Genomic DNA, 23,730 nt, shown 5'->3' with positions numbered 1-23,730 from the left:
TCAGTGTGAAAGCTGCCAGAGTAAAGTTGCCGGCCTCGACGGAAGGGGCAACCCATGGAAAGGGCTACCTGGAAAAAAGGCCCGAGTGAAAGTGGGCCGCCGAGGACAGCAAATGTGAAAGTGTGGTGGCATGTTACACCAAATGTTAGGTACCTAACCAATAAACCAAAAGCTCGAAGCTGTTAGGCTAGGCCCTTTAAACTTGTCACATTGGCAGCTTTCACTCTTTTTACCGGGCCTCCACAGGCTGCCCCTTCTGTGACTAAAACACAAGATGTGGCTGCCCCTTCTGTGACTAGAACACGAGATGTGGTAGCTGTTGTAGCTGCTTTGATGCCTCCACTCGGACTGTAACAAAGAAACTCTTCTATTATGATGAAAAGGTTTCAGAAAAAAAAAAACAGAAACAAATCCAAGAATCGTACACAAGCAGAGATAAGGTCCAAACTCCAGACATAATCAACCAAAAGGCATTTATTCACCTCCCGCCGTATTTGATCGTGACGTCTGAGAGAGTCTAAATCATCAAGACAAGGTCCGCCATGTAATTCATGCCGTGAGACAACGAAATCTCAAGCAAAGCTTGAAAATTCAAGGACATTGAATCATCGTTTTCTCTGCACAGACCACCTCCTTATATCGAATCGGGAAATCTCATTAAAAATCCAACTGCAATTCTCGAAAAACTCAGATCGATGGTGTTAAGGTCCTGAGTGGGGGACCCGCCTAGGTATGGGACTAGTTGGAACCTAGTCTGGTATGGGATAGGTTTAAAGGGCTTGCCTAACAAGTTCCATCAGCTCTGGAGCTTTTGGTGTATTGGTAAGGTACCTAACGTTTGGTATCATAGCAGTCATCGCGTCCCGTGTTCGAGTCACAGAAGGGGCGGCCTGTGGAGTGGACTACCTGGAGAGGGCTACTTGGTGAAAAAAGGCAGAGTGAAAGCTCTGCTAGAGTGAAGTTGCCATAGAGTCGGCCACCGCGGAAGGGTGACATGTGGAAATGTGGAAAGGGCTACCTGGAAAAAAAAAAGGCAAGAGTGAAAGCCGTCACAAAGTGGGCTGCAAAGGATGGCAAATGCAGAAGTGTGGTTAAATGTTACAGTCCTGAGTGAGACCAGCCTAGTATGGGATGGGTTTAAATGGCCTGATGGTAAGGTACCTAACAGATGGAGAAAAATCGATTACTCACCAAATCGGCTACAAGTGTATCGTTCGCTCGGAATTCCAATTGTTGCAACCAACACAAAAGGCAATCCAATCCATGAGGTTATAAAGTTGGATACAGAAGGGATTAAAATTTAAACCAAGGCCAAAACAAGGAACATAAAATAAAAAAAACCTGACGAATATGTATAGGTCGGTTCGCATTTAAATTGGACAGCTTCCATGCTTGATACGAATTCTTATATGCTATTGTGTGTGGTCGTATAGTCCTGTATTTTTTTTAAAAGTATTATACGGCCCACTCCGTAGGATGATCTAAACCGTTCATGTGTTGGGCCACAGCTAAATAGCTAAATAGACTGCGCTCCAAAAGTCATTTCCATAGGATGATCCTAACCCTTTGGATCTATAGAGGTTCCCATAACGTCCAGTCCCTTTAAAGATCAGGCTTAGGATGGGATTATTGTTGGGGCACAACCTATTTACGTTGTGGCCCAACAAATGAATGGCTTGGATCATCCTATGGAGTGGCCCGTACAGTACTTTTTGATAATACTGGATCATACGGCCACACACCATATCAAATCTTGCTAGATACACAGTTGGATGAGAGAGAGAAACTATACAGTGCCCGACTGTCAAGTCCCGTGTAGGTGGTACAATGGAAGTACCACCCATGATATTTGATCCAACAGCAAAAGTAGATTGCTGTTGGATCAAATATCAAGGGTGGTAACCCCCGCACTGTAGTTGACGGTCGGACAGCATATAAAAAACTTGGCACACACCGTGTAATAAAATCTGGAATATATAGTGCGCCTGACACACCATATAAAATCTCGCTAGATCCACAGTAGTTGGATTGGAGAGAAAGGAAAGATACAGGGCACACACCATATAAAACCACGCTAGATACACAGTTGTATGAGAGAGAGAGAGAGAGAGAGAGAGAGAGGGAAAAATGAAGGGGATGGAGAGTATCAGAAATATTGTATGGCGGATGCGAAATGCACCACACCGAAGAAATGCAAAGGAGGCAATGGAGGCATGTTTCCTCCTCGCTAAGTTCGGCTGCTTCATCCACGTCACCAACGCCTACCTCTGTAGCGTAGCCCTCGTAAGATACCTCTCTCTACAAAACCAGTAAGCTTTTTTTTTTCTTTACTTTAAGAGAGAAATGACAGTATTCGTGTCTGTGGGGCAGGTGTACGGGCCCAGCATGCTTCCGACCTTGAATCTGACAGGAGACTTCATATTGGTAGATCGTCTTTCCACCCGTTTCGGCCGTATCGGTGTCGGTGACATCGTTCTCCTCCGCTCCCCTGAAAACCCTAGAAAGATTGTCACTAAACGTGTCATGGCTATGGAAGGCGCTCACGTGACCTTCAACCCTAATCCTGCCCATTCCTACAATTGCCAAACCCTAGTGGTAATCTCTCTCTCTCTCTCTCTCTCTCTCTCTCTCTCTCTCTCTCTCTCTCTCTCTCTCTCTCTTTATATATATATATATATATATATATATATATATATATATATATATATATATATATATATATATATATATATATATATATATATATATGAGGTTTTCTTGTTCAGATGTTTAATTTTGAGGAGTTTTGTGATGGATAGGTGCCAAAGGGACATGTTTGGGTTGAGGGCGATAACATGTACAATTCGCACGATTCGCGGCATTTCGGTGCTATTCCATATGGTCTCCTTCAGGGCAAGGCATTTTGTAGGGTGCGTGAATCCCTTCTCTATTAGCCTCTTATATCCTTTTATCTGAATTGTACTTATAGGCCATGTCTGGCTACAAGGAATTTATTTTGATGATAAATCAGTGTAAGGTTGCTTCATTGTGACCTGGTGGTCACGGGTTAAATTCACGGAAACAGCCTCTCTGCAAAGCAGGGGTAAGGCTGCGTACATCTAGCCCTCCCTACACCCCCCAATGGCGGGAGCCTCGTGCACTGGGCCGCCCTTTATAAATCAGTGTCTCCAAGTGGTGTGAGCATAGTCGCCAGAGTAGGAAGTGAGTGCGAGAAGGGATGTGGGAAGCGTGGGGTTTAGAAAAGAGAAAATACAATAAGTAAAGAGAAAAATGTGGGATACTTTATTGAAAGTCAACATGAAGAATGCAATAAGCTTCATTGGAAGCGAACAATAAGTACATAGAAAGAGTAAGATACTCGGAGGTTAGGGTGAAAAAGTTAATATAAGGATTACACGTAGAAAATAAGATTTCCCCCTGTTTTTAGGGACTTTATAGCTCCCCTTACTCCCCCTGTCAAGCCTCTCTCTCCACGCAAACAACAAAAAGTTGTGAAGCTAAAAGGATTTTGAATTACTACGACAACAGAGAACGATCTGGACGCACAAATATATTATATGGAATATATTTTCATGGTTGTCAAGCATGCCATAAGACATTTCTTAACGCAATGATAATTAATATAAGGGCAAATTTGGCTAATATGAATTTAGTCTCATGATAAATCAGGTTCTTCATTTGACGAAGGAGTCTGGGAGAGGGAATTGTTTTTCGGAATAAAAGAGGGACTCGGTGAGAAGAGGGCAAGAAAAGCCTAAAAAATTGGAAATAAAAAAGCTCCACTCCAAATGTGATCTACTTTTTGCTTCTTTTTTAGCCACTTACTCACCCTCAATTCATTCCTGCCCTCTCAAATCTCTCCTTCCACCTCCCTGCCCCTCTCGCACCATAGTTACCGGAAACACTCTAGTTGGATGGGAAACTTTCTTCCCTGAAAACTCGCTTCGGAAGCTGAGTTCTCCACACTTCCCAAATTTAGGGGAAGCGTGTTTCATAGACGCTTCCTAAGCGTTTCCTTTAAATTAAGAGTACGGTTCCAATTTAGCTTATTCTTCCTAAAAAGGATATTTTCTCCTTCTGATCATTCTGAAGGAGCGTATTTAGAAAGAGTGCATTTAAAACTTGAAAACTCATTATGAGTTTCACATGAAAATTATGTGGGTTTTTTTCCAAAAAACTTAATATTAAATGTACATGAATAAAATATGTGAAGCTATAAATTCCTTCATGAAAATTTTCTAAAGGATTCCTAAGCTAATATGTGAAGCTATAAATTCCTAAAAACTATAGTTCTAATCCCATTCAATGTGAACTTCATGTCTACTCTGGAAAACTCCCAAAGTATGGGACCCGATGTAATGAGCCATTGGATACCAAGCACCAAGTCACGCACGCCCACCCCATGGAGGAGGCTCACATCTGTGCAGCTAGTGGTTCCTTGGATCATCCAAGTGAAACCTCATCACCCGGTCGTGCTCATTGACTTGCCACCATTGGCTAGGGCTACCTCTATGGTCCAGCTGGCTTGAACTTCACACCCCGTCCATTTAGCCGCCACATGGTTAATTAAGTTGTGGGTGCTGGACTGCTGCCTCAATCAATAACAATAATTATTTACTTTCCTTTGATATATCTCTAGACACGCATGGCTTCTATTTAACGAAGATTCGAACAAATCATGGACAGAAATTTGCGGTTCTTCTCTGCTGATATTGACCTATTCTTCCTCATCTTTACTGTGTGTTGCCATCGTCGTCAATAGAATCCTCTTTTTTCTCCACATCTAGCAAAGTGTTTTTTACTATTACAGTGGTGCTCGAGCGTAAATCGCTTATTGCAGTTATAACACAAATCCTTGTTCTCTCTGTCTTTATTTCTGCTTGTGTCAACTTTCGCATCAGTGGTATCCATGGGCAGGAAATGTTTTAGGAATTGTGCCAACCAATGAATTGGGCTTCACCATGCTGGTTGTATGTCATTTATTTCATGCATCAATTTTTTCTTGCAATCGGGTGAAACCTATGGCTTGTTGTGGGATGGAACATTTGCAGCTCCACTTGCAAATCTTCTATCAATCCACTAATGAAACAACTCACAAGGAATTGTTCAAGAATTCTTGTTTGATTCGCTAACTGTTCAGTTAGTTTCTGATATTCACGCATCATCATAGTTTGGCGTATTACTTGTTGTTTGCATGATTACTCATTGGATAGATTGGGCTTGGCATCAGTGTCTTTCTCCCATGTTGGACGGTCAGCTAATGGGGAGGCGGAGAAATTAGCTAGAGAGGGAGTATCTAGTGAGAGTATAGAACTCTCAAATTTTCTTCCGCCTTAGATTATAATATTTGTATTGTTCTGTCTATTTTATTATTTAGTATTTCATTGTATCTTGGAGTCCTTCTCGGTCTCTTCTTTATTAATGAAATCTCGTTACCATTCAAAAAAAAAAACCTCATTGCTCACACAAACTCATCCCACAGTACTCTTCATTTGGTCTTTGCAAACCACTAGTACCATTTTTTCTTTAATGATGCAAACCACTAGTACCATTGGAGCGTCTTTTTTTCTAAGTGTATATATGCTATCTAATTTTTTTTGTCCAGCGTCCGTGTTATTGTATTTAAAGACCACTCGGCGTGATCTATCCATCCGAATTGATCCTCCCCATCGAAACGAGGAAACTCCACCTTTGCATATTTGATGCAAGGTTTCAAGTTTCGAATAGAAATGGGAATCTATCAGTTTTGGATGGAAATTTCGGTGGAAATACCATAAAGTCGCGAAAATGTATGGAAACATATGCAAATGATGGACATTTAAGATGCAACTTCAGAAAGTGAAAGAATAAGCATAAATACGTATTCAAAAATCTTCACATAGGCATAATAATCACACCCATAATGGTTTAACAACATCAAACACCTAGTGACATTCGTTGTCGGGCATGTCTGGTCATTCACTACATACCATACTTCAGAAAGTGAAAGAATAATTTATGGAGTCTGAACGGGTTCCTAGATAAATTTTGGGTTAAAAAAGCATAAATGCACGCTCAAAAATCATTACACAAGCAAGATAATCACCCTTTATGGTTTAACAAGAGCGAAATCCTGGTGATATGCGAAATGTGGTGTATGTAAATATATTTCTACGAAATTGCATGTGAAATGTGGTGTATGTATCATTCATATATATTTATAAGAATCACTAAGATTCTTATAGTTTTAGATTCGCTGCGTGTTTAGGTTTAGATATGTGTTTTGGTGGGAATGGAAATAGAAACATTTCAGTCATTTCGTGTCAAATCGGTGTAAATTTAGAACTAGGATTTGATGTGGTCGGTCTCTTGAAGCCCAACATGCTCTCAGGCTGTGTTGATTCTTCTTGTTGAACCTTACGGCTCGCAATTGTGGTGGATAACCCCTCATAATTAATATCCATGGATGCAATCATCTGGTGGATCTCCTGCAAAGCACTCACCTGCCGATCACATGCGTCTTTGAATTGTTGAATCTCAGACTCCTTTTTCTCTGCATACTTTGACCTAGTTCCCTTTGCATACACCTGCCCACAGGTACACTGCCAGGTCGTACTCTTATATCAAATGTTAAGCAAAGTTTTAGGGGAGAAGAAAAAGCAAGTTTAACAAAGCCTATCCCACATCTTTGTTTGTGTGTGTTGTTGGCGGGGAGGAGGGGGGGAGGAGATGATTGTTTTTTTCATTTATTCATCCAAGATTACAACTGATTCAAATAAAGACACAAACCCACAACCAGCTATTCAAATAACAAACTGAATTATTAAAAATCTGCCTAACAAATTAAAAGATTGTGACCTTACTTAAACTGGATCTGTTCTATAGGCCCGTACTTTTGTATCTTTGAGTGCTAAGGAGACTGGCATCAAAGTCCGGTTGATGAAATATGACCATGCAAAAATGAATAAATAAAATACTCATAACAATACCAAGACTCCTACACTTGTCTCGACACATGGTCACACATTGCCGTTGTATCAAAATAATACCATAGGCAAATGTTTATCAAGAATTAATTAATCTTTAAAATTTTAAACTACTCGCGTATAGAACAATTGGTGGTTTTAACTTTGATCATGTTTCTTGGAATTAAGTTCATTTTGATACACATCGAATATTACTTGTGATTTTTGAATTAGTATTTAAAATGTGAATTTGTTTTACTAGAAAACACTTATTTGTGTAGATGATTAATTCTTTGATTGAAAAGAATACTTTTTTCAGGGTTTCTATCTAAGCTCTTGATGGATTAAGACTGCCTCTAAAATAGTTTTTTGTTTCTTTAGATTTGGCCACCTAGCAGTTTCGGACCATTGGAATGAGGGGTGTAGGAAGTGCACCTCCTCATATCTCCAAGGTACTCTTATTGTTATAATGTTTGCTTGTTAATGTGAATGGCCTACTTGCTCCTTTTATGTGTGTATTAAATATCTTATTTGATGCATTCATGATGTTTTGTAGTAGTTAGATGTGCACTATTATAAGTGGAAACAATTTCCCATATCTCTAATATGTGAAATGGTTGAATTTCCAGTTGAATTAGATTTTCTAGAGTAGCTCTAATATATGAAATGGTTAGATTTTCATTTGGATTGGATTTTCTTGAAAATGTATGGAAATATAGAAAGGCAGAGTAGTTTTTCAGGTGGTACTTGAACATTTTTTTTTTCAAAGATAACAAAGACTAATTAAACAGAAGGAGAACCTAAATGCAACGGTGGGCTGAGGTAGCCTACTAAACAGAACAAACAAGAAAGCACAAAATTAAATCAGTTATGAGTTTCCATTTAATGAGTTTTCACCATTTGTTATTGAATATAATCTAGACAGGCACTTCAATAATTGTTTTTTTACTATTCAAAACAAATAATTGTTTTTTAATGGTGATAATTTCATTGAAGAGAAAGAAGAAACATCGTACACAGCCGACCGAGAAAGTCGACCAGAAGAGGAAAAACAAGAGCACAATAAAAGCAATACATCACGAAAGAAATGCTAGAACAGCCCTCTAAGGTGGGAGGAAATCGAAAATCTCCAACTCCTGCCTTCCCACCCCCTCTCTAGCAAGCTTGTCCGCCTCGGCATTTGCCTATCGTTTGGCATGCAGAAATGCCACTACTGATTCTGTTATCCCGTCCCTTATCTTGTCAATCCAAGCAGCGAATCGCCAGGGAAAAGTCTTACTTCCCTTGAGCCAGGGAAAAGTCTTATCCTGGAATGTGTGGGGTTTGGGGTCTTTGGCACTTCAATAGTTGTTACTACATATAATATGCTGAGTAGTTTAAACTTAACATTTATGTAATCATGTGAAGATGATGATGATATTCTTTTGGACACTATGCTAATCATAACTGCTTCTCATGGCTAGAATCTTTATTTATAGATCAAGGGAGGTTTCTAAGGGGCTTGGAGTGGAAATCCTCTAAGCTGAGGTGCCTCCATGGTTTGAAAGAAGGATGCAGCATCAAATCATGGGAGTATAAATCCTAGTGCAAGAGAGCGGTACTTCTTTTAGATCTAAGAAAAGTTTTTCTACACAAATTCTTTTTTTAGATATGCTCAAAACCAAGGCAACCAGATTTCAAAGACAACGGTGTACAATATGTAAGGTTCAAAGAACATTTGATTTTACTGTCAGTGTGAGGTTTACTGCGCTGGATGACACTAGATGAGAGGGTCAGAGAGAACATTCTACCTTGGCTTACCTTGCAATGTTGTGACAAGTTGATTACAAACCATAATGACATCAGTGGAAACTTTGTTTTTATCCTGACCATGATACCACTTTTGAAGCATTTTTCTCATAGATGATCAGTAAGGAAAGTGAGGAAGATCCAAGGTCGATCAAGAAGACTTCTCTGGCATTACTATTTTAATCTGCTCATAGGACTTTTGACGATTGTAAATGAGCAGTTACTATGAAAGTTGAGCTACAATACGCCTTCAATGGACAAAAATCCTCCAATTGGATGGTTAGAATCACCCAATTGGTGGCGTTCACGTCTAGGAATGAGCAATAAAGATAGTAGAAGGGTTGGAGGGTAAAAATGAGCCAAACGCATATGATAGCACCCCCCACCCCCGTCACCCCACCACAAAGCCAAACCTAAATGATGATGGAAGAAAAAAAAAAGGATATCAGGGGCGCATGTTTTTTTTTTGGTAAAATAATTGAATCGCTAGGTGTGAATACAGCTAGGAAGGTAAAAAAATGAATCCCTAGTTGTGAATACATCTAGGAAGATAAAACACGGTTTATAGAGGAGGGGGAGGGGCGTGTTTTGGTCAAAAATGACTCAAAAGGTGGACGATGCCCTCTACTAACAGCTGATGGAGATTTCAGAAATCAGGTTTTGTGTATAGAAATAACTGAAAAACCTCTACCATAGGTTATGTAAGCTCAGAAATGGAACAAGAAACTGATGTTTGTGCTCATGATGAAAAATAATGTTTATAAAAGAGGTTTTCATCTTTCTTTTTTTGAAAGATAAAAGATGTCTTCATCCATTTTCTTATAAAAAAATAAAAAATAAAAACTGAACTTCTACTTGGCTAATGGTAGAGATGCACGCACACAGAAATATATTAGAGGGGCTCTGAATCTGACACCATAATGTCTGATGAAATTAGGGTTGATGGAAAATGTGTGGAGAACCGATGGAGCGGAAGAGAGTGAACTATTATGGTGAATGAGAGACTCCTTCGCCTTACATTAAACATAACTTATTACATTGACTAAACTAGCCTTAATGAGGGTACTGGTAAACAATGAAGAAATTAAAACAAAACTTACATGACTAACTCGGAGCATACCGATGCGCTTATCACATAATTTACAACAGAACCTACCTACTACAAGGGAATAGATAACCCTCCACTTCCTCCCTCGCAAGCCTATCTGCAACATCATTAGCAAATCTCCTATTGTGGCAGAAAGTTGTTGAATAATTCCTCATATATCACGCAGCTCCAATAGATCATAGGTTAGTTGTCTTGGCAATGATTCTGTACAAGCTATGCACCAAGCTAACAGGTTTAAACTCTTATTTTGTTTGCCTCCTTTTTCTATTCATCTCATTTCTTGTTGTTCCTCTATGATAGAATTATTTGTGCACTTCCTTTAAGTCGCCTTTTATTAAGTCTCAAATTTTTTTATAGAAAGCTCTTCCACTGTGGCATCTCTGAATCAACTATTCGCTTTTCATCGGATGTGATTCGATTGAGTACAACTTTTGAGTAGCAACCGTCTCCTGTGTTCCTTAGCTTAGTTTTGATGGATTGTCAAATTTAAGAAAGGGGATTCCTAAACTTAAAGATAAGTAACAATCTTTAAAGAAACTTTTGTGTAGGAAAGAAATGAGTCCATCTCCATTTTTATTATTATTTTAAAAAGGAAGTATGCAACTTCCCATGAAAGAGAAAAATGGATTTGACACTTTTGAGAGGACTCTTTTACAAAAATGGAGTCAAAGTAGTTAATATGACACATAAGAATAAGAGATTTTCCTATATGGGAATTCTCTTAAAAAAAATTCAGAAAGAAATTTTTATCAAGATTTGCTACAACTGACAGGGTTCCTCTCCCAAGAAGACCCTTTTACAAAATGAGTTTGTAAGAAAAATATTTACTTAACAAATGCTTATTTATTATTTATATTTATAATCAGAGATGATTTCAGAAATGTAATTAACAACAATTAAAGCCGAAATTGTACATCCCCACAAATTTAATAAACATCTTGCAAGAGAAAGTTTTGATCTGAATGTGTTTCATGTGTATAATTTTCATTCATGCATCAAATTTGAACTGGAGGTCTCACATGTTCATAGGGAAGCAAATTCAATAGTTTATCATTTGGCTTAGGCTTCAAGGCCATTGATTTGTGCACATGTGTGTTCTTTCCTACTTTACTTTTGGATGTTGTTCTTTATACGGTTATACCCATGTTCTTGTTTATCTCTTTCTTTGTTGTTTCTTTTTTTTCAGTTTTTTGCTCTTTAATACCTATCCACAAATGTGATATTGTGTTAGAATATGTGCTGTCTGGTGAGCTCACTTAAATTAATCCACTGAGTTTTTGTCCAAGCTTCTGAAAGACATCAATTATTCTCTCTTTTGGTTCAGGCCCAGAGATTGGCATGGCATTTTTGGAAAAATACAACCTTGGTCTCCAAGAAGATACTCTAATATTGTAGTTGAGTCAGACAAAGTAAACAACACCTGTTGAATTCTAAACGGGGAAAACTTCTTGATAGCAAATTGCAGAAATTGTTTGAAGGTTATTTCATTACCTTCCTGTCAGTTACAGTTCATTGTCAATAAAGCCTTGGTTAATGGCAGTTGCAGATTTTTCCATGCTTGCAACCTGATGAAGTATACAGCTGATGGGCTGCTAATCTTTAATTACTTTTTTACAATATTTAGACTTGTAGAGTGAAAATACAGGCAAATAATTTCCATGCTATTATCTGTGACATATTGGCCTCATTGATGTGAAATTTTGGTAAGTATAAACCCCCATTGCTTGGTTTAGTTTGTGAAGGCTGGTATTTGAAGATTTGAACCACGGGTTAGTCTAATCTGGGGCTGGATGGGTGGCATTTGAAGATTTGAACCACGGGATGTGCGCTTCAAATTGTTTGCTCATTTATGTGTTTGGATCATTTTAATTTGATGCATTGTTGTCCAATTTAGCACCAATTGTGTGATTCCCCAGAAGAAAGTGAGAAAGCAATTCCTTGTGAAATGGGAACAGTTTGGCAACTATTATATAATCGCGGGTCGATAAGAAAAGGTTTTTGGCTCAAAATCAATTTTCAAAATCCGAAAGAGCAGAGCCTAAATGCAATTTTGAGTCCAATAATCATTTCTGGACTCAAAATCCAAAACGAAAAAAAGGCCCAAGCATTCCTCTCTACCCTTGTACATTTCCCTTTAAAAAAACAAAGAAGCATTCCTCTCCTAGTTGAACGGCATGTAGAGTGGAATGGAGATCATCTTTGAATAATACCAACCGGATGAACGAACTGGATCCTAAAACATGAGTTATCATCACCTGGCAAAAGCGACCCGTGCCGGCGGGTTGACCCGACCCACCTGCAAATTTGCGGGCACGGGTCTGAGTTTTAGTGACCCGTCAAAACTAACCCGCGTGTGACCCAACCCGCAAAAAAATGGGTCGGGTCGGGTCAACCCGCGGGCACCCGCAAGTCACTTGGCTTTTTTAAGGGTGGTGATTTTGTTATGCTAATCTAGTTAGATGGCTTTTTTTTTTCTAATGCAAAGGATGGTGATTTTGTCATGCTAATCTATTTTTTAAGGGTTTGATGCCTGAATAGGTTATGGCTAGCACCATAGGTTGATCCCAACCCTCCGATTTGAATGTTAGAGGGTTGATCAGTTGATCCTAACCCTCTATAGATCGGAGGGTTGGGATCAACCTATTGAAATGATTTTTGAGGCACAACCTATTTAGGCTGTGGGCCATCTAATGGACGGTTTGGATCATCCCACGGTGCTGGCCATACCCTACTTTTAAGTTTTAACATTTTCCTAAATTAAAAAAATCGTTTGAATTTAACCACTGTTTGAATTTGCGGGTGACCCGCGGGTTGACCCGGCCCACCCGCGGGCTGTGCGGGTCACGTAAATTCTGACCCGCAAAAATGCGGGTCATTTCCTGACCCGACCCGTGTGACCCGCACCCGCATCACCCGCTGGTTGACCCGGCCCGGCCCACCCGTTTGCCTGGTCTGTCTCATCCGTATGATTGTTTCATGCCAAAAGAAGAAAATAAAAGGAGAACGATTTGTACATGGGGCGGAAAAGTAAAACCCAATAAAAAACATACTATGCTAGGGGCATTCCGAGAATTGAACTCGGGACCTCTCGCACCCTAAGCGAGAATCATACCACTAGACCAAATGCCCTTTTTGAACTCGAGAGCATTTACTTTAAGATATAAACCTAAAACGCTTTCATATTACTAAAACTTCCACCCCAGCGAAAAATCCCAATATATGGAAAGGAATTAAAAAGAAAATATATAGGGAAATGATACCACCGCTACTGTATTTTGATGAACGCACTCCTCACTTTATTAAAATGTACATTATGGCCCTCACCATAGGACTATGGATATGATTTTTGGGGTACAACCTATTTAGCTTGTGGACCATCTTATGGACGGTTTGGATCATCCTATAGTGCAGGCCATACCGTATTTTTTAATAGGACATTTGGTCAAAAGGTACCACAGAATATCTGAAATAGTGAGAAAGACCCCTTCAATTTCAAACTTGTGAAAATGTACCATTTTGTTTTTCCTGACAAGGTTTTTTACCGAAATACCCTTCACCCTCAAAATATACACGTTAAGCCATAAAAACAGGGAGAAAAAAGTGTTGTTTTCTTTTTCACACCTGGAAAACGGGGTGACCAAGAGATGAAATGGAAGTATCACACCTGGAAAATTTTGGGTTGATGTCTGTTGGGCCTAGAAGGGGTTGCCAGCACAAAGAAAATGGGATACTACATATGAAAATGAGGTGACCAAGAGATGAAATGGGGGTATCACACCTGGAAAATTTTCGTATTTTGTATCCAAAACTCAAATCCAAATCCAAATGAGGTATCCAAACATGACCTAAAAGTACATGAAGATCTTATTGTTGTTTTCATACTCTTGGAATTCACTTTCTGACATCCAATGCAAAATCCTTTTCCACATGAATTATGTTTTTCATGTATTTGACTTCCGAGATTTGTTTCTCTACCCCCATTATGGATTGCAATGGCCCAGAAATCTTTATGAGCAGTCCTAACCATTGGATCAATTGCTTGCAACTGAAGAGTTAAAACAAATAAATATTCTTTTTTCCTAACCATTAGATCCATTGAGATTTTACATGGTACAAGTCCCTACATTTCAATATTTTGCCAAAAGGAATGCATTGCCTAGACCATAGATAATCAAAGCCGTCCATTTGATGGGCGACAATGTAAATCGGTTGTGCCCCAAAAATCACTTCCATAAGATGATCCCAACCCTCCAATCTATATAGGTTTCCATAATATACAGTTCCTCTATAGATTGGAGGGATTAAATCATGCAATGGAAATGATATCTCGTGAGTGTGCGTGCAAGTGGGGGGTGTTCTTGGCTCTGATTTATTGTTATAACAATCATTATTTGCCCTCCTTGTGCAAATTCCTGGCCCGCCCCTGTTTGGAACCAACATAATTAACTCATGAATCTTCAACAATAGTTACAACTGCTAATTTTTGCTGAAATTATATGCTAATTTTTGCTGAAAAGAACCACCACAAAAGCTTCAGCATCTAAACAAAAAAAAGATGGAAAAGAGTATAAACCTATAGCAAGAAAATAGTATAAACCCAAAGTTGTAATGTCAATAACATCAACATAATGTTGAACCAATTTTTTGTGATTCTAAGACTTGGAGGATGACATTAAGTCTACACTTCCATTAATGACAGAAGATGAATACAAAAACTGTTGGAACGGATGAAACAGTCATGATCACAGATTCACAAGCATAAAATAAATTTGGAGTCAATGCACTCAAATTTCAAACATTTATGAAATTTCTTCTTCCTGCAATCAAAATATCAATAAGCCCAATGGAGTTTTTCCTACCAATTATCTTTAAACTGTAGCCATGAAAGGATAAAAAAGCTCAAAAATTTCCCAAAATTTTCCAGGTATGGTACCCTCATTTCATCTATTGGTCACCCCATTTTCATATGTGGTACCCCAAATTTTATTGTGCTGGTAACCCCTTCCAGGCCCAACAGACATCAACCCAAAATTTTTCAGGTGTGATACCCCCATTTCATCTTTTGGTCACCCCATTTTCATAAGTGGTACCCCCATTTTCCTTGTGCTGGTAACCCCTTCCAGGCCAAACTGACATCAACACAAAAATTTTCCAAGTGTGATACCCCCATTTCATATCTTGGTCACCCCATTTTCATATATGGTACCCCCATTTTCCTTGCGCTGGTAACCCCTTCCAGAGGAAGGCCCAACAGACATCAACCCAAAATTTTCCAAGTGTGATACCCCCATTTCATCCCTTGGTCACCCCATTTTCCAGGCAACACATTTTTCTCCCTGTTTTTATTGCTTAACATGTATATTTTGAAGGTGAAAAGTATTTCTGTAAAAGTCTTGTCAGGAAAAGCAAAATGGTACTCTTTCACAAGTTTGAAATTGAAGGGTCTATCTCACTATTTCAAATATTTTGTGGTACCTTTCGACCAAATGTCCTTTTTAATAAAGGGAGGAGTGCGTATATCATTTCCCAATATAAAAGGCAAAATGTGAATATTGAGATGACTTAGTGCTCTTACACGAGGAGCCCACTTCAATCAAAGGGAAGTGACATGAGGATTGGACCCGACTTTGATAGTTAATTGCCAAAAATAAGACCATTGCAGAGGCCTACCAACTCGATCAAAGAGAAACAAATGGTCTCCCAAATCAATATATGCAATAGTCCACATTCAATGGTTTAATATCTTTGTTCCGACACTTACTTTTCAAAAAAATAAAAAATATTCCGAGACTTTTACTTTTCAAAAAAAATATGATGGTTATGTGTAGCCAATAGGAGAGCCCTTTCACCTCTTTTTTGCAAGGGCTCCCTTCAGCCTAGAATTATATGGTTAAGAACTTGGGATCATTTGATCAGATTGATTATTGGACTATCAAGCCAGTTTCCATTCCAGAATACCGTTGCTATTCTCACATTTTTCTCCGGCAAACATGGCGTCTTGCAAGTTTAGTTTTGGGGTGAGAACGGAGATTTGAGGCCTTTGCTAATCTCAGGAGATTTGAAGCCTTTGCAAGGCCATCAGAAATAGCTTTCTAAGAAATTGAGCCACCAAGATGGGGCTTACCCCATGAATACATACCAGAATATGGTGGAGACCAGTTTTGTTAGACCCTTGTTTGGTACATATACTACAGTACATAATGATAGACCTAAAATTATTCTGCAATAGATACACTAGAAAAGGGCTGAAAGAGGAGTATGAACAACACCTTTACCACATAATTATTTCATTTGACACAGGTAAATTCTCACAACTCCATCATTTTCCAAAGGCTGTTGCATATCTCCAACGGGGGTGTCTTTGCAGTTTCAAATTCAAACTTCTCGACCACCTTTTTATTCCTCTCTACAATTTCTGTAGTCACCTTTAAGGAGAAATCATACAAAGGTCGGATCTCCTAGAACAGAATTTGCAAGGGTAGTTGCCTAAATCGACTAAGCTCATATAGCCCAAAAAAAAAGACAGTGAAAAACTCAAGGGTGAAATCATAAACATAAACAACTTACTGCTGATAAAAGGATACGGCCAGAAATTCTGGTTTGATCACCGAAATCCGGAATGATATTTGTCACTGAAGCATACATGGAAAGTTTCGTCCTGCATGATAAAACAAAAGTTGTTTAGTTTTGCTTTCATTTTCTCTCTTGTCAATGTGTATGTTAAGCAAAGCATTGAATTCATGGAATGAAAAGCGTGGGAAACACTTTACTAAATCAGAATTTAGGAGAATATGTCATCATGCTCTCCCTTCACACTAGCTATGCCAGCCTAAAACCTCAAGAAACACTTTAGTCATTGAAAGAGCAAGAAGAAAAAGTAAATCAATTATTTGAGTCATATCATTCTACAACTGTCCAATTCAAATTAACAACCTGGAACAACAAAGAAACACCAAGAATGATCATAAATGTTGTGGAATGAGATTTGGATTTTTTATGCTAAAGATATAACCAGTGAAGATAATATCAAGTATATAAAGTTGCGAGAGTGATGGAGTACCTGCTATAGATTAAGCAGCATCCTATTTAGATTTTCCTTTCGGAAGGGTTTTACTAGTATCTACATTTTACTAATGATAGTTGATGGAATACATGCTATAAAATGTAAACAGGATGGAGAACTATATCTCTTCTTATTGCTTGACCCATACAAACTGTTTTCCTTGGTGCAGAATCACTCTGTTGGAACTGATGCTAGTAATGGCAAATGAATTTAAACTATCAAACGAGAGCAACCAAAAAAGATTAGGGGTGCAACTTGGGTCACTTTTTTGAAATTGGGATAGGTTAAGGTTGATTCCAATTCATTTTTTAGCAAAACCTTGACCCGGCCCAACCCAAGGTGCACTCCTAAGAGAGATGAGGTCATATTAGGAAAGCATGCAAAAAAAACTCTTTAAGGGTGAGATGAGCAAGAACGGCCTTGGAGGTGCACAAAAAATGGCAATTCAGATACAATGGGAAATTGATCTTTGGGCCTCCGGAAGTGTGGTTATCATTACTTCATTCAATAAGTACATGTGAAACAGCATATCGGGAAAAAAAAAAAAAAAAACTTCCATCCTTCGACCTAATAATGGAGAATAGCATAAGCAAATAAAGCCGAAGATCCAAGAAAGGAAAGAATGCCATCATTAAGCTTAACACAAACCAAATGAGAGAAGCAGGTAGATGAAGATGGCAATATATAATACTTGGCAATATATAATACTTGATCTGGATGACTGGACCCAAGTGACGTGCTTAAATACAACAAGGGAAGAGACTGATTCAGGAAATATGTGAGACGCTTTCAAAGGAAAGGAGTAAAGCATGCGATGGTTATAAATCATTGGCATACTTCCAATGGATAGGATTAAACAACCATACAAAATGATGTCAGCCATAGACTTTATTTTAGTTAGCTTTTTTCAAAGAGAGACCGTAAAATTTGTACTGAATCGAGCGGATCGAAGTCTAGTTTCTAACGAAAGAAACGACACCGAAAAATTCCAAGTATTTTGTGAGTTATGAAAGAAATGGTGAAGCTCGTCTGTTTTCGACGTACTGATTTCTGGTGTACTCTGATTGAACGACCATAACTCACTCAATTCAACTTGGAATTCAGTAAAACGAGGTATAGTTTCTAACGAAAGAAACAGCACCGAAAATTTTCAAGTATTTTGTGAGTTATGACAGAAATGGTGAAACTCGTCTGTTTTTGGTATGCCGATTTCTGGCCTACTCTGATTGAACGACCATAACTCACTCAATTCAATTCGGAATTCAGATAATTTGGTACCAAATTGAGCAAATCGAACTCTAGTTTCTAGTTCTTTTATTGGGATTTATTTCTATTTTAGCTATATTTTGTCCTAGATGTAGGGGATGTCCACATCACCAAATGGCCCACCATTCTCACCTTTTTGCCAAGCTCTTAAGTCCCCTTCTTTTATCCTATTGATTTGACCTTTAGGCCCACCACTTAATTAAAAGCCGCATCCCTATAAAAACTCCTAAAACCCTAGATCTTGGAAAACGAAAAAACATTCTCTCTCTCTCTCTCTCTCTCTCTCTCTCTCTCTCGTGTAGGCGTCCCCCTTCTCTCCCTCCATCTCCCTTCTCTTCCTTCACTCTCTTTTCCTCCTCATCGCCTCTTCATATCATCTTCCTCTCACCCTCATGGCTGGGGTTCATAATCAACCCATGTATCCCCGTTATTTTCCCTTTCTTGTGCTTGGTTCTATCTCCTTCCGCCTCTCTCTTTATCTTGGTCGTGACAACCTCTCTCTAGCTTATTCTCTTCTCTCTCTCTCGGACACTTCCTGCAGCGGACAATCAAGATTAGACGTCCGGCATGTCGCTACATGGTACAGAACACCTTCACTTTCAACAGTTGGAAGTATATGGGCATGAATTATGTGTGACAAGTGATATCATAGATGCAAATAACTTCATGTGCCAATCCAGAAAAGGAAAGAGGGACAAGACACCATATGTATGCTCTCTCCAAAGGCATGGAAAACAATTTTTAGGTGGTGTCTGGGAAAAAGGATGTTTCAAACTAATGAATCCCTAAATTCACAGTTTTCAAATCAACATCCAGATATGGAGGATGATTACCCCAATAAAGGGGGGTAATAACCTGTGACTAACTACCAAAAAAGTTTTGTGCAAATAGTTAGTTTCATATCCAACTTAGTTACATGAGTTGAGAGCATCATATGAACAGTCTGAGAAGTGCAATCATGAATCTGAAAAATAAATATGTTTAAAAGATGGCTACTGATATTAGCACTGCCATGTTTTGATAACTGCGCTGACACATCTCGTCTTTTATTATTTAAACAGCGTCAAAGGTTATTACAGTTCCCAAAAAGCTCTCAGAGGCCAATTAAAAAAGAAAAGACAAGCTGAGTTTGTGCAATTACTAAAACATGGTAGTTCCAATATCTGTAGCCAATATGAATTAGGAGAGGGCTAAGAAACCCAAGCTAAATTATGAATAATTACTTATTCATTGTAGTATAAAGGTTGTTAAGGATAGACAAAATTTAGATATAGGACATTCAAAATCACATACTCTAAAGTAATTGACACCTTAAATAAAACCCTTCCAAGAGGACAAAATGAGGTCATGTTATCCTGGTACTTACTTTTGCCTTGATTCATGTTTGTCTACTTCCTTTAGAATTTTCTTTTGTTCTTCAACAGAAACCCTTTCACATTCTAGATCACCAATCTCGTCACTAACTGTTGTGTTGATGTAAAAAGGAAAATTAAACCAATAATTGCAAACCAATCTGTATTTCAACCCATGGTTTCTTATATATTTTAACGTGAAAACCAACAGGTACTTATCTAAGTTCCCCACGAAGCAATTGTTCCTTGTTAAGTTCCTCTTCCAACTGATTTTGCAGATGCTCTAGTTCCGAATCAGCAATAACCTCAGTTCTTCCCTCATCTATCTTTTGCTTGCATGCATTTATATTTTTCTGATATTCTGAAGCACAAATGAAGGAATCAATCAGAAGAAGATAACATCAAGAACAAATCTTTGCAAATATAACGAAAGAAAGAAGGCTCTTGAATCCTTTTAGGCTTCTGTCGAATCGACCCAATTTCCATTTAATGGACTTGACACATAATCTAGTGTTATTTATAGGGTTGTCAATAGGCTATAAAGTCAAAGATGCATATGTTAATGGCAATCGTCATAAAGAAGTTCATATAAATCGACCTCTAGGTCTTCATTTATACAGATCCAGTCTTGTCTACCACATTAAGGTCTTCAATGATGTTCGGTTACACTTCGAGATTGACGACTTAATGTAGCTGAGTACCTATTATTGGTCCACTAGATGCAAAAATTTACAGATATCATTCTGAGTTTAATTAGAAGGCCATGACATCAACGAAAAGAGGGAAATTCAACAAAGAGACAATAATATGAGTGAGAGAGAGAGAGAGAGAGAGAGAGAGAGAGAGAGAGAGAGAGAGAGAAACCAGCCCTGTAGCAGGTTATGAGCATTTGAGAAATCTGCCTTGCAGGAAGATCGAAGCGTCTTTGCTCCTTCCTGAAGCTGCATCACGCCGTTAATGTCCTTTTTGTTTCTGAGAACTTGAACGAGATCATCACTGTAGGAGAAGAGCTCCTGAACATCAATTTTGCGTGTGGAACCGTCCATGGAGGAAATACCTTCTATGTATCCTTCCTACTCAATCCGAATCGAAAAGGTGAAGAAGATTGGCATATGAACCTGAAATGGCGATAGGAAGACCAAGATTTTAAAAGGAAACCCTTGAGAATTATCTTGTTTGAAAACCCTAATCCTAAGGATGTTCTTGATGAAAGTCCGTTCCGAAGGAACTTGGGAGAAATTTAAAGCATGCAGCGACAAGCTCAGAAACAAAAAGCAAAGGCTACAATTTAAAACCACACACTAGAATAGTTACATGTTTATGAGTACCATTGAGAGCTGTACAATTACAATTATATATATATATATATATATATATATAAATCCAAGCAAGTATTATGTGTCTGGGAAGTCAGCTAATATGCTTAGATATGAAAATAAAAATCAAACAGCATTTTACAAGAGCATCTTCATTTAAGACTTTTTAACTGTGATACAAAGTTGTTTTTGCTTCTGCATTATTAACTGGAATATAAAATTACAGATATGAGTCCTGAAAATAGATAGAACATCAACATTAACGGTGGTTTTGTGCTGCATTGAGCACCATCAAGAAACCTGTAATCTGTGGCCTTTGAAAGCATCTCACCAATCGCACGGTTAGTGCAATACTGAACTTCTCATTTATCTACTACCAATTATGCGATAGAAAGAAATAACGACAGAAAATTTAAAAGATAGTGAAGCCAGATAAAAGCGTATGGATATCCTTGCCAGTTTATAATTATTCTTGAAATCAGGATTCAAGTGTTTCTATGTAACAGTAGCTGATCTATTTTGGTATCAGACTATGAAAATAAATGATCTAGAGCAAGAAAACATGAATAGAACACAAAAGCTTGTACTGATCATCATTCTAGACTTACAGACGATACAAGGAAACTGGCAGTAGGTCTATAACTGTGCAACAGGTTGACAGTAATTAGTCAGAAACAACTGAGTAGCAAATTTATGCTGTCTTAAGAGCAATATTCAGTCTAGTAAGATTTTTTTCGAAGTCCAAATGATAAAAGCATGTGCAATGATGGGAAAGGTAGGGGTGAATCTACCACCCAAAAAAAAAATCATGTTAGCGGACTATAGATCAAGCACAACTTGAACAATAAAAATGAAAATCCACCAAATCAAAACAGAAGAACACAGGCCCAAAGCTCCAAAGATAGTCACCATCACAACAGTGTAGGGAATTTAACCGGGTAGAACTCACCTCTAAAAGCTAGCCATTAGAGGGAGGGTGCCCATTCCCTTATAACCCATGCCCATCCATTTCACTTATCCGATGTGGGACTATTTACTTTTGCGTGGAACCCCAACAAACAGGGAACTAAACAAACATATATGTTAGACATTAACAAAGACAGAACCAATCAACAGATTTACATCATCAAACAGAAACCTCAGACAGAATCCAAATAACTTAATCCCAACTCCTGTTGAATTGGCTGAAAATCGTCCAAAGATTGACCAACCCTTTGTACACCACACAACTTGCATCATTTAAGAATACATTCTATGTGATATTATATACAATATAAATTACAATAAATACTAAAAAATTATTACACATAGAGCAAAATGTGCGTTGCAATAGTGCCTGCACTTGTCTAATTTTGAAATCATAGTCCGCCCCGCCGAATCGCCGATTAGGGCTATTGCTCAGACCAGATCAAAGGTGAAAAAATAATGGGTTTGCTTATCAATTTGAGACCCTCATTTTTTTTCCCCAATAACAGAATCAGAAGCAGAGCTTGCTAATTTTTGTTGGATAGTTTTTTTTTTTTTTTTTGAATGCCAAGATAGTTTCTCTTATATTATACACGTATTTCTGTGGTATAGAGACACAGATAGGAGTTTAAATGACCAGATACCAAAACACGATTGAAAGAATTTCCATTTTTTGACTCTCATCTAGAATCACCCAAACAGAGAACCAAATCAAAGCTTCAAAACAAAACAAAAAAGAAGAGAAGGATGGGGAAAAACCCCATAATGTAGAACAATGGAGGAAAAAAAACCCTAAAAATTGAGACATACCTCGATGAGTTCTCCGGATAGAAGAGACATAAAGCAGAGGACTAGAAATCCGGCGAAGATCCAGTCACCGCCGAGATGCTCCGATTAATCGTCGAAATGTGTGTGTGTGAGAGAGAGAGAGAGAGAGAGAGTTGCTTAGTACAATCCCAATTTGAGGCGGGAGTTCGAAATAAAAGGAAAATTTCCGAAGGCTGCTGATGTTGGCACTACCGTGTTTTAATAATTGCCCAGACCCATCTTGTCTTTTCTTTTTGGAGAGATTTTATATGGTGTAAACCGGTATAGTACTGTGGACATCAAAAAAAATAAATGTCCATTTAAGTTACAAAATTGCCCTTCAAATCCCTATGTAGGCCCTACCCATAAAAAAGAGGTTTTACAAGTAAACGGACCCACTTGAGCCCAAATGGGAGGCCCACTAAGTGGCAAGCCAAAGGGCCACCATTTCAAGTACAACTCATCACCACCAAAACCAAAACAAAGAAGTAGTGGGTCCCACAACCACTTACACCACTATGCAAGAGGTAGTGTGGGTAGTTAGTAGTATATACAATTTTCCTTTCTAATTTGTCCTTGAATTTTCGTGTCGCAAAATTTGTTGTTGATAAGTACAATTTTTTTTCAAAAAGTATTGTACATCTTACACTATAGGATGATCCAGACCACCCATTTGATGGGCCACAACGTGGTTGTGCCCAAAATATCATTTCCATAGAATGATCCTGGCCATCCAATCTAGAGAGGAATCACATATTTATATGGTTGATGCCTGTGCATACAAGTTCAGACCAAAATACAATGGGACCCGCATTGTTTGGGTGATCTAAACCATTCATTTGTTGGGCCCTAGCATAGATAGGGTTGTGCCAAGAAAATCTTCTCCATAGGATCATCTTAACCTTCTAATCCGTTGAGGTATCTATATTGTGCCATCCATTTTAAACATCGATGGATCAGAGGGTTAAGATGATCCTATGGCGAAGATTTTATCTATGGCAGGACCCGATAAATGAATGGTTTAGATCACCCAAATAATGTGGTCCCTTGAGCATAGGCGAAACCTAAAAGACTGAGATCAAAAACATTTCTACTCTTCAATCTTTATTCTTGTTCTCCT

General features: G+C 38.4%; 2 protein-coding genes and 1 non-coding gene across 6 annotated transcripts; 1 reads left to right on the top strand and 2 right to left on the bottom strand.

Moving 5' to 3' along the window:
* Window positions 1–2,028: 2,028 nt before the first annotated feature.
* LOC143861733 (Peptidase S24/S26A/S26B/S26C family protein) lies at window positions 2,029–11,612 on the top strand. 2 transcript variants are annotated; one of them, XM_077372626.1, is made up of 5 exons: window positions 2,034–2,283; window positions 2,371–2,595; window positions 2,799–2,909; window positions 7,326–7,396; window positions 11,165–11,604. In XM_077372626.1, the coding sequence occupies exons 1-4, from the start codon at window positions 2,128–2,130 to the stop codon at window positions 7,359–7,361; spliced, it is 528 nt and encodes a 175-aa protein (XP_077228741.1). In that variant the 5' UTR covers window positions 2,034–2,127; the 3' UTR covers window positions 7,362–7,396; window positions 11,165–11,604. The 2 variants fall into 2 exon arrangements, with proteins under 2 accessions (XP_077228740.1, XP_077228741.1); XM_077372625.1 differs by lacking the exon at window positions 7,326–7,396 and having other exon boundaries at window positions 2,029–2,283; window positions 11,165–11,612.
* Window positions 11,613–12,897: 1,285 nt separating this feature from the next.
* On the bottom strand, window positions 12,898–12,969 carry TRNAP-AGG (transfer RNA proline (anticodon AGG)). The gene has a single exon. It is a non-coding gene; the product is annotated as a tRNA-Pro (tRNA).
* A 2,926-nt stretch (window positions 12,970–15,895) lies between these two features.
* Window positions 15,896–22,744, bottom strand: LOC143861734 (kinetochore protein SPC24 homolog). Of its 3 annotated transcripts, none has more exons than XM_077372627.1 (6): window positions 22,614–22,744; window positions 20,390–20,639; window positions 19,741–19,882; window positions 19,536–19,637; window positions 16,408–16,498; window positions 15,896–16,298 (listed from the first exon to the last, which is right to left on the bottom strand). In XM_077372627.1, exons 2-6 carry the CDS (start codon window positions 20,565–20,567, stop codon window positions 16,149–16,151), a joined length of 663 nt encoding a protein of 220 aa, XP_077228742.1. In that variant the 5' UTR covers window positions 20,568–20,639; window positions 22,614–22,744; the 3' UTR covers window positions 15,896–16,148. The 3 variants fall into 3 exon arrangements, with proteins under 3 accessions (XP_077228742.1, XP_077228743.1, XP_077228744.1); XM_077372628.1 differs by having other exon boundaries at window positions 15,896–16,265; XM_077372629.1 differs by having other exon boundaries at window positions 15,896–16,255; window positions 16,425–16,498.
* Window positions 22,745–23,730: the final 986 nt, after the last annotated feature.

Source organism: Tasmannia lanceolata, unplaced genomic scaffold (assembly GCF_043159265.1).
Source record: "Tasmannia lanceolata isolate RefF3 unplaced genomic scaffold, GAP_Taslan_0.1 ptg000037l, whole genome shotgun sequence".
NCBI classification, from domain to species: domain Eukaryota; kingdom Viridiplantae; phylum Streptophyta; class Magnoliopsida; order Canellales; family Winteraceae; genus Tasmannia; species Tasmannia lanceolata.
Note: the sequence above shows the minus strand (reverse complement) of the source record. Positions and strands in the feature narration are given on the sequence as shown.

Coding starts and splice junctions, on each gene's coding strand:
- LOC143861733 (XM_077372625.1), top strand. CDS start 2,128: ATGAAGGGGATGGAGAGTATCAGAAATATTGTATGGCGGATGCGAAAT. Junction 2,284..2,370: donor ACCTCTGTAGCGTAGCCCTC/GTAAGATACCTC, acceptor TCTGTGGGGCAG/GTGTACGGGCCCAGCATGCT. Junction 2,910..11,164: donor AGGGCAAGGCATTTTGTAGG/GTGCGTGAATCC, acceptor CTTTTGGTTCAG/GCCCAGAGATTGGCATGGCA.
- LOC143861734 (XM_077372627.1), bottom strand. CDS start 20,567: ATGGACGGTTCCACACGCAAAATTGATGTTCAGGAGCTCTTCTCCTAC. Junction 16,499..19,535: donor AAACATGAATCAAGGCAAAA/GTAAGTACCAGG, acceptor TTTATCATGCAG/GACGAAACTTTCCATGTATG. Junction 16,299..16,407: donor GCCGTATCCTTTTATCAGCA/GTAAGTTGTTTA, acceptor ATTCTGTTCTAG/GAGATCCGACCTTTGTATGA.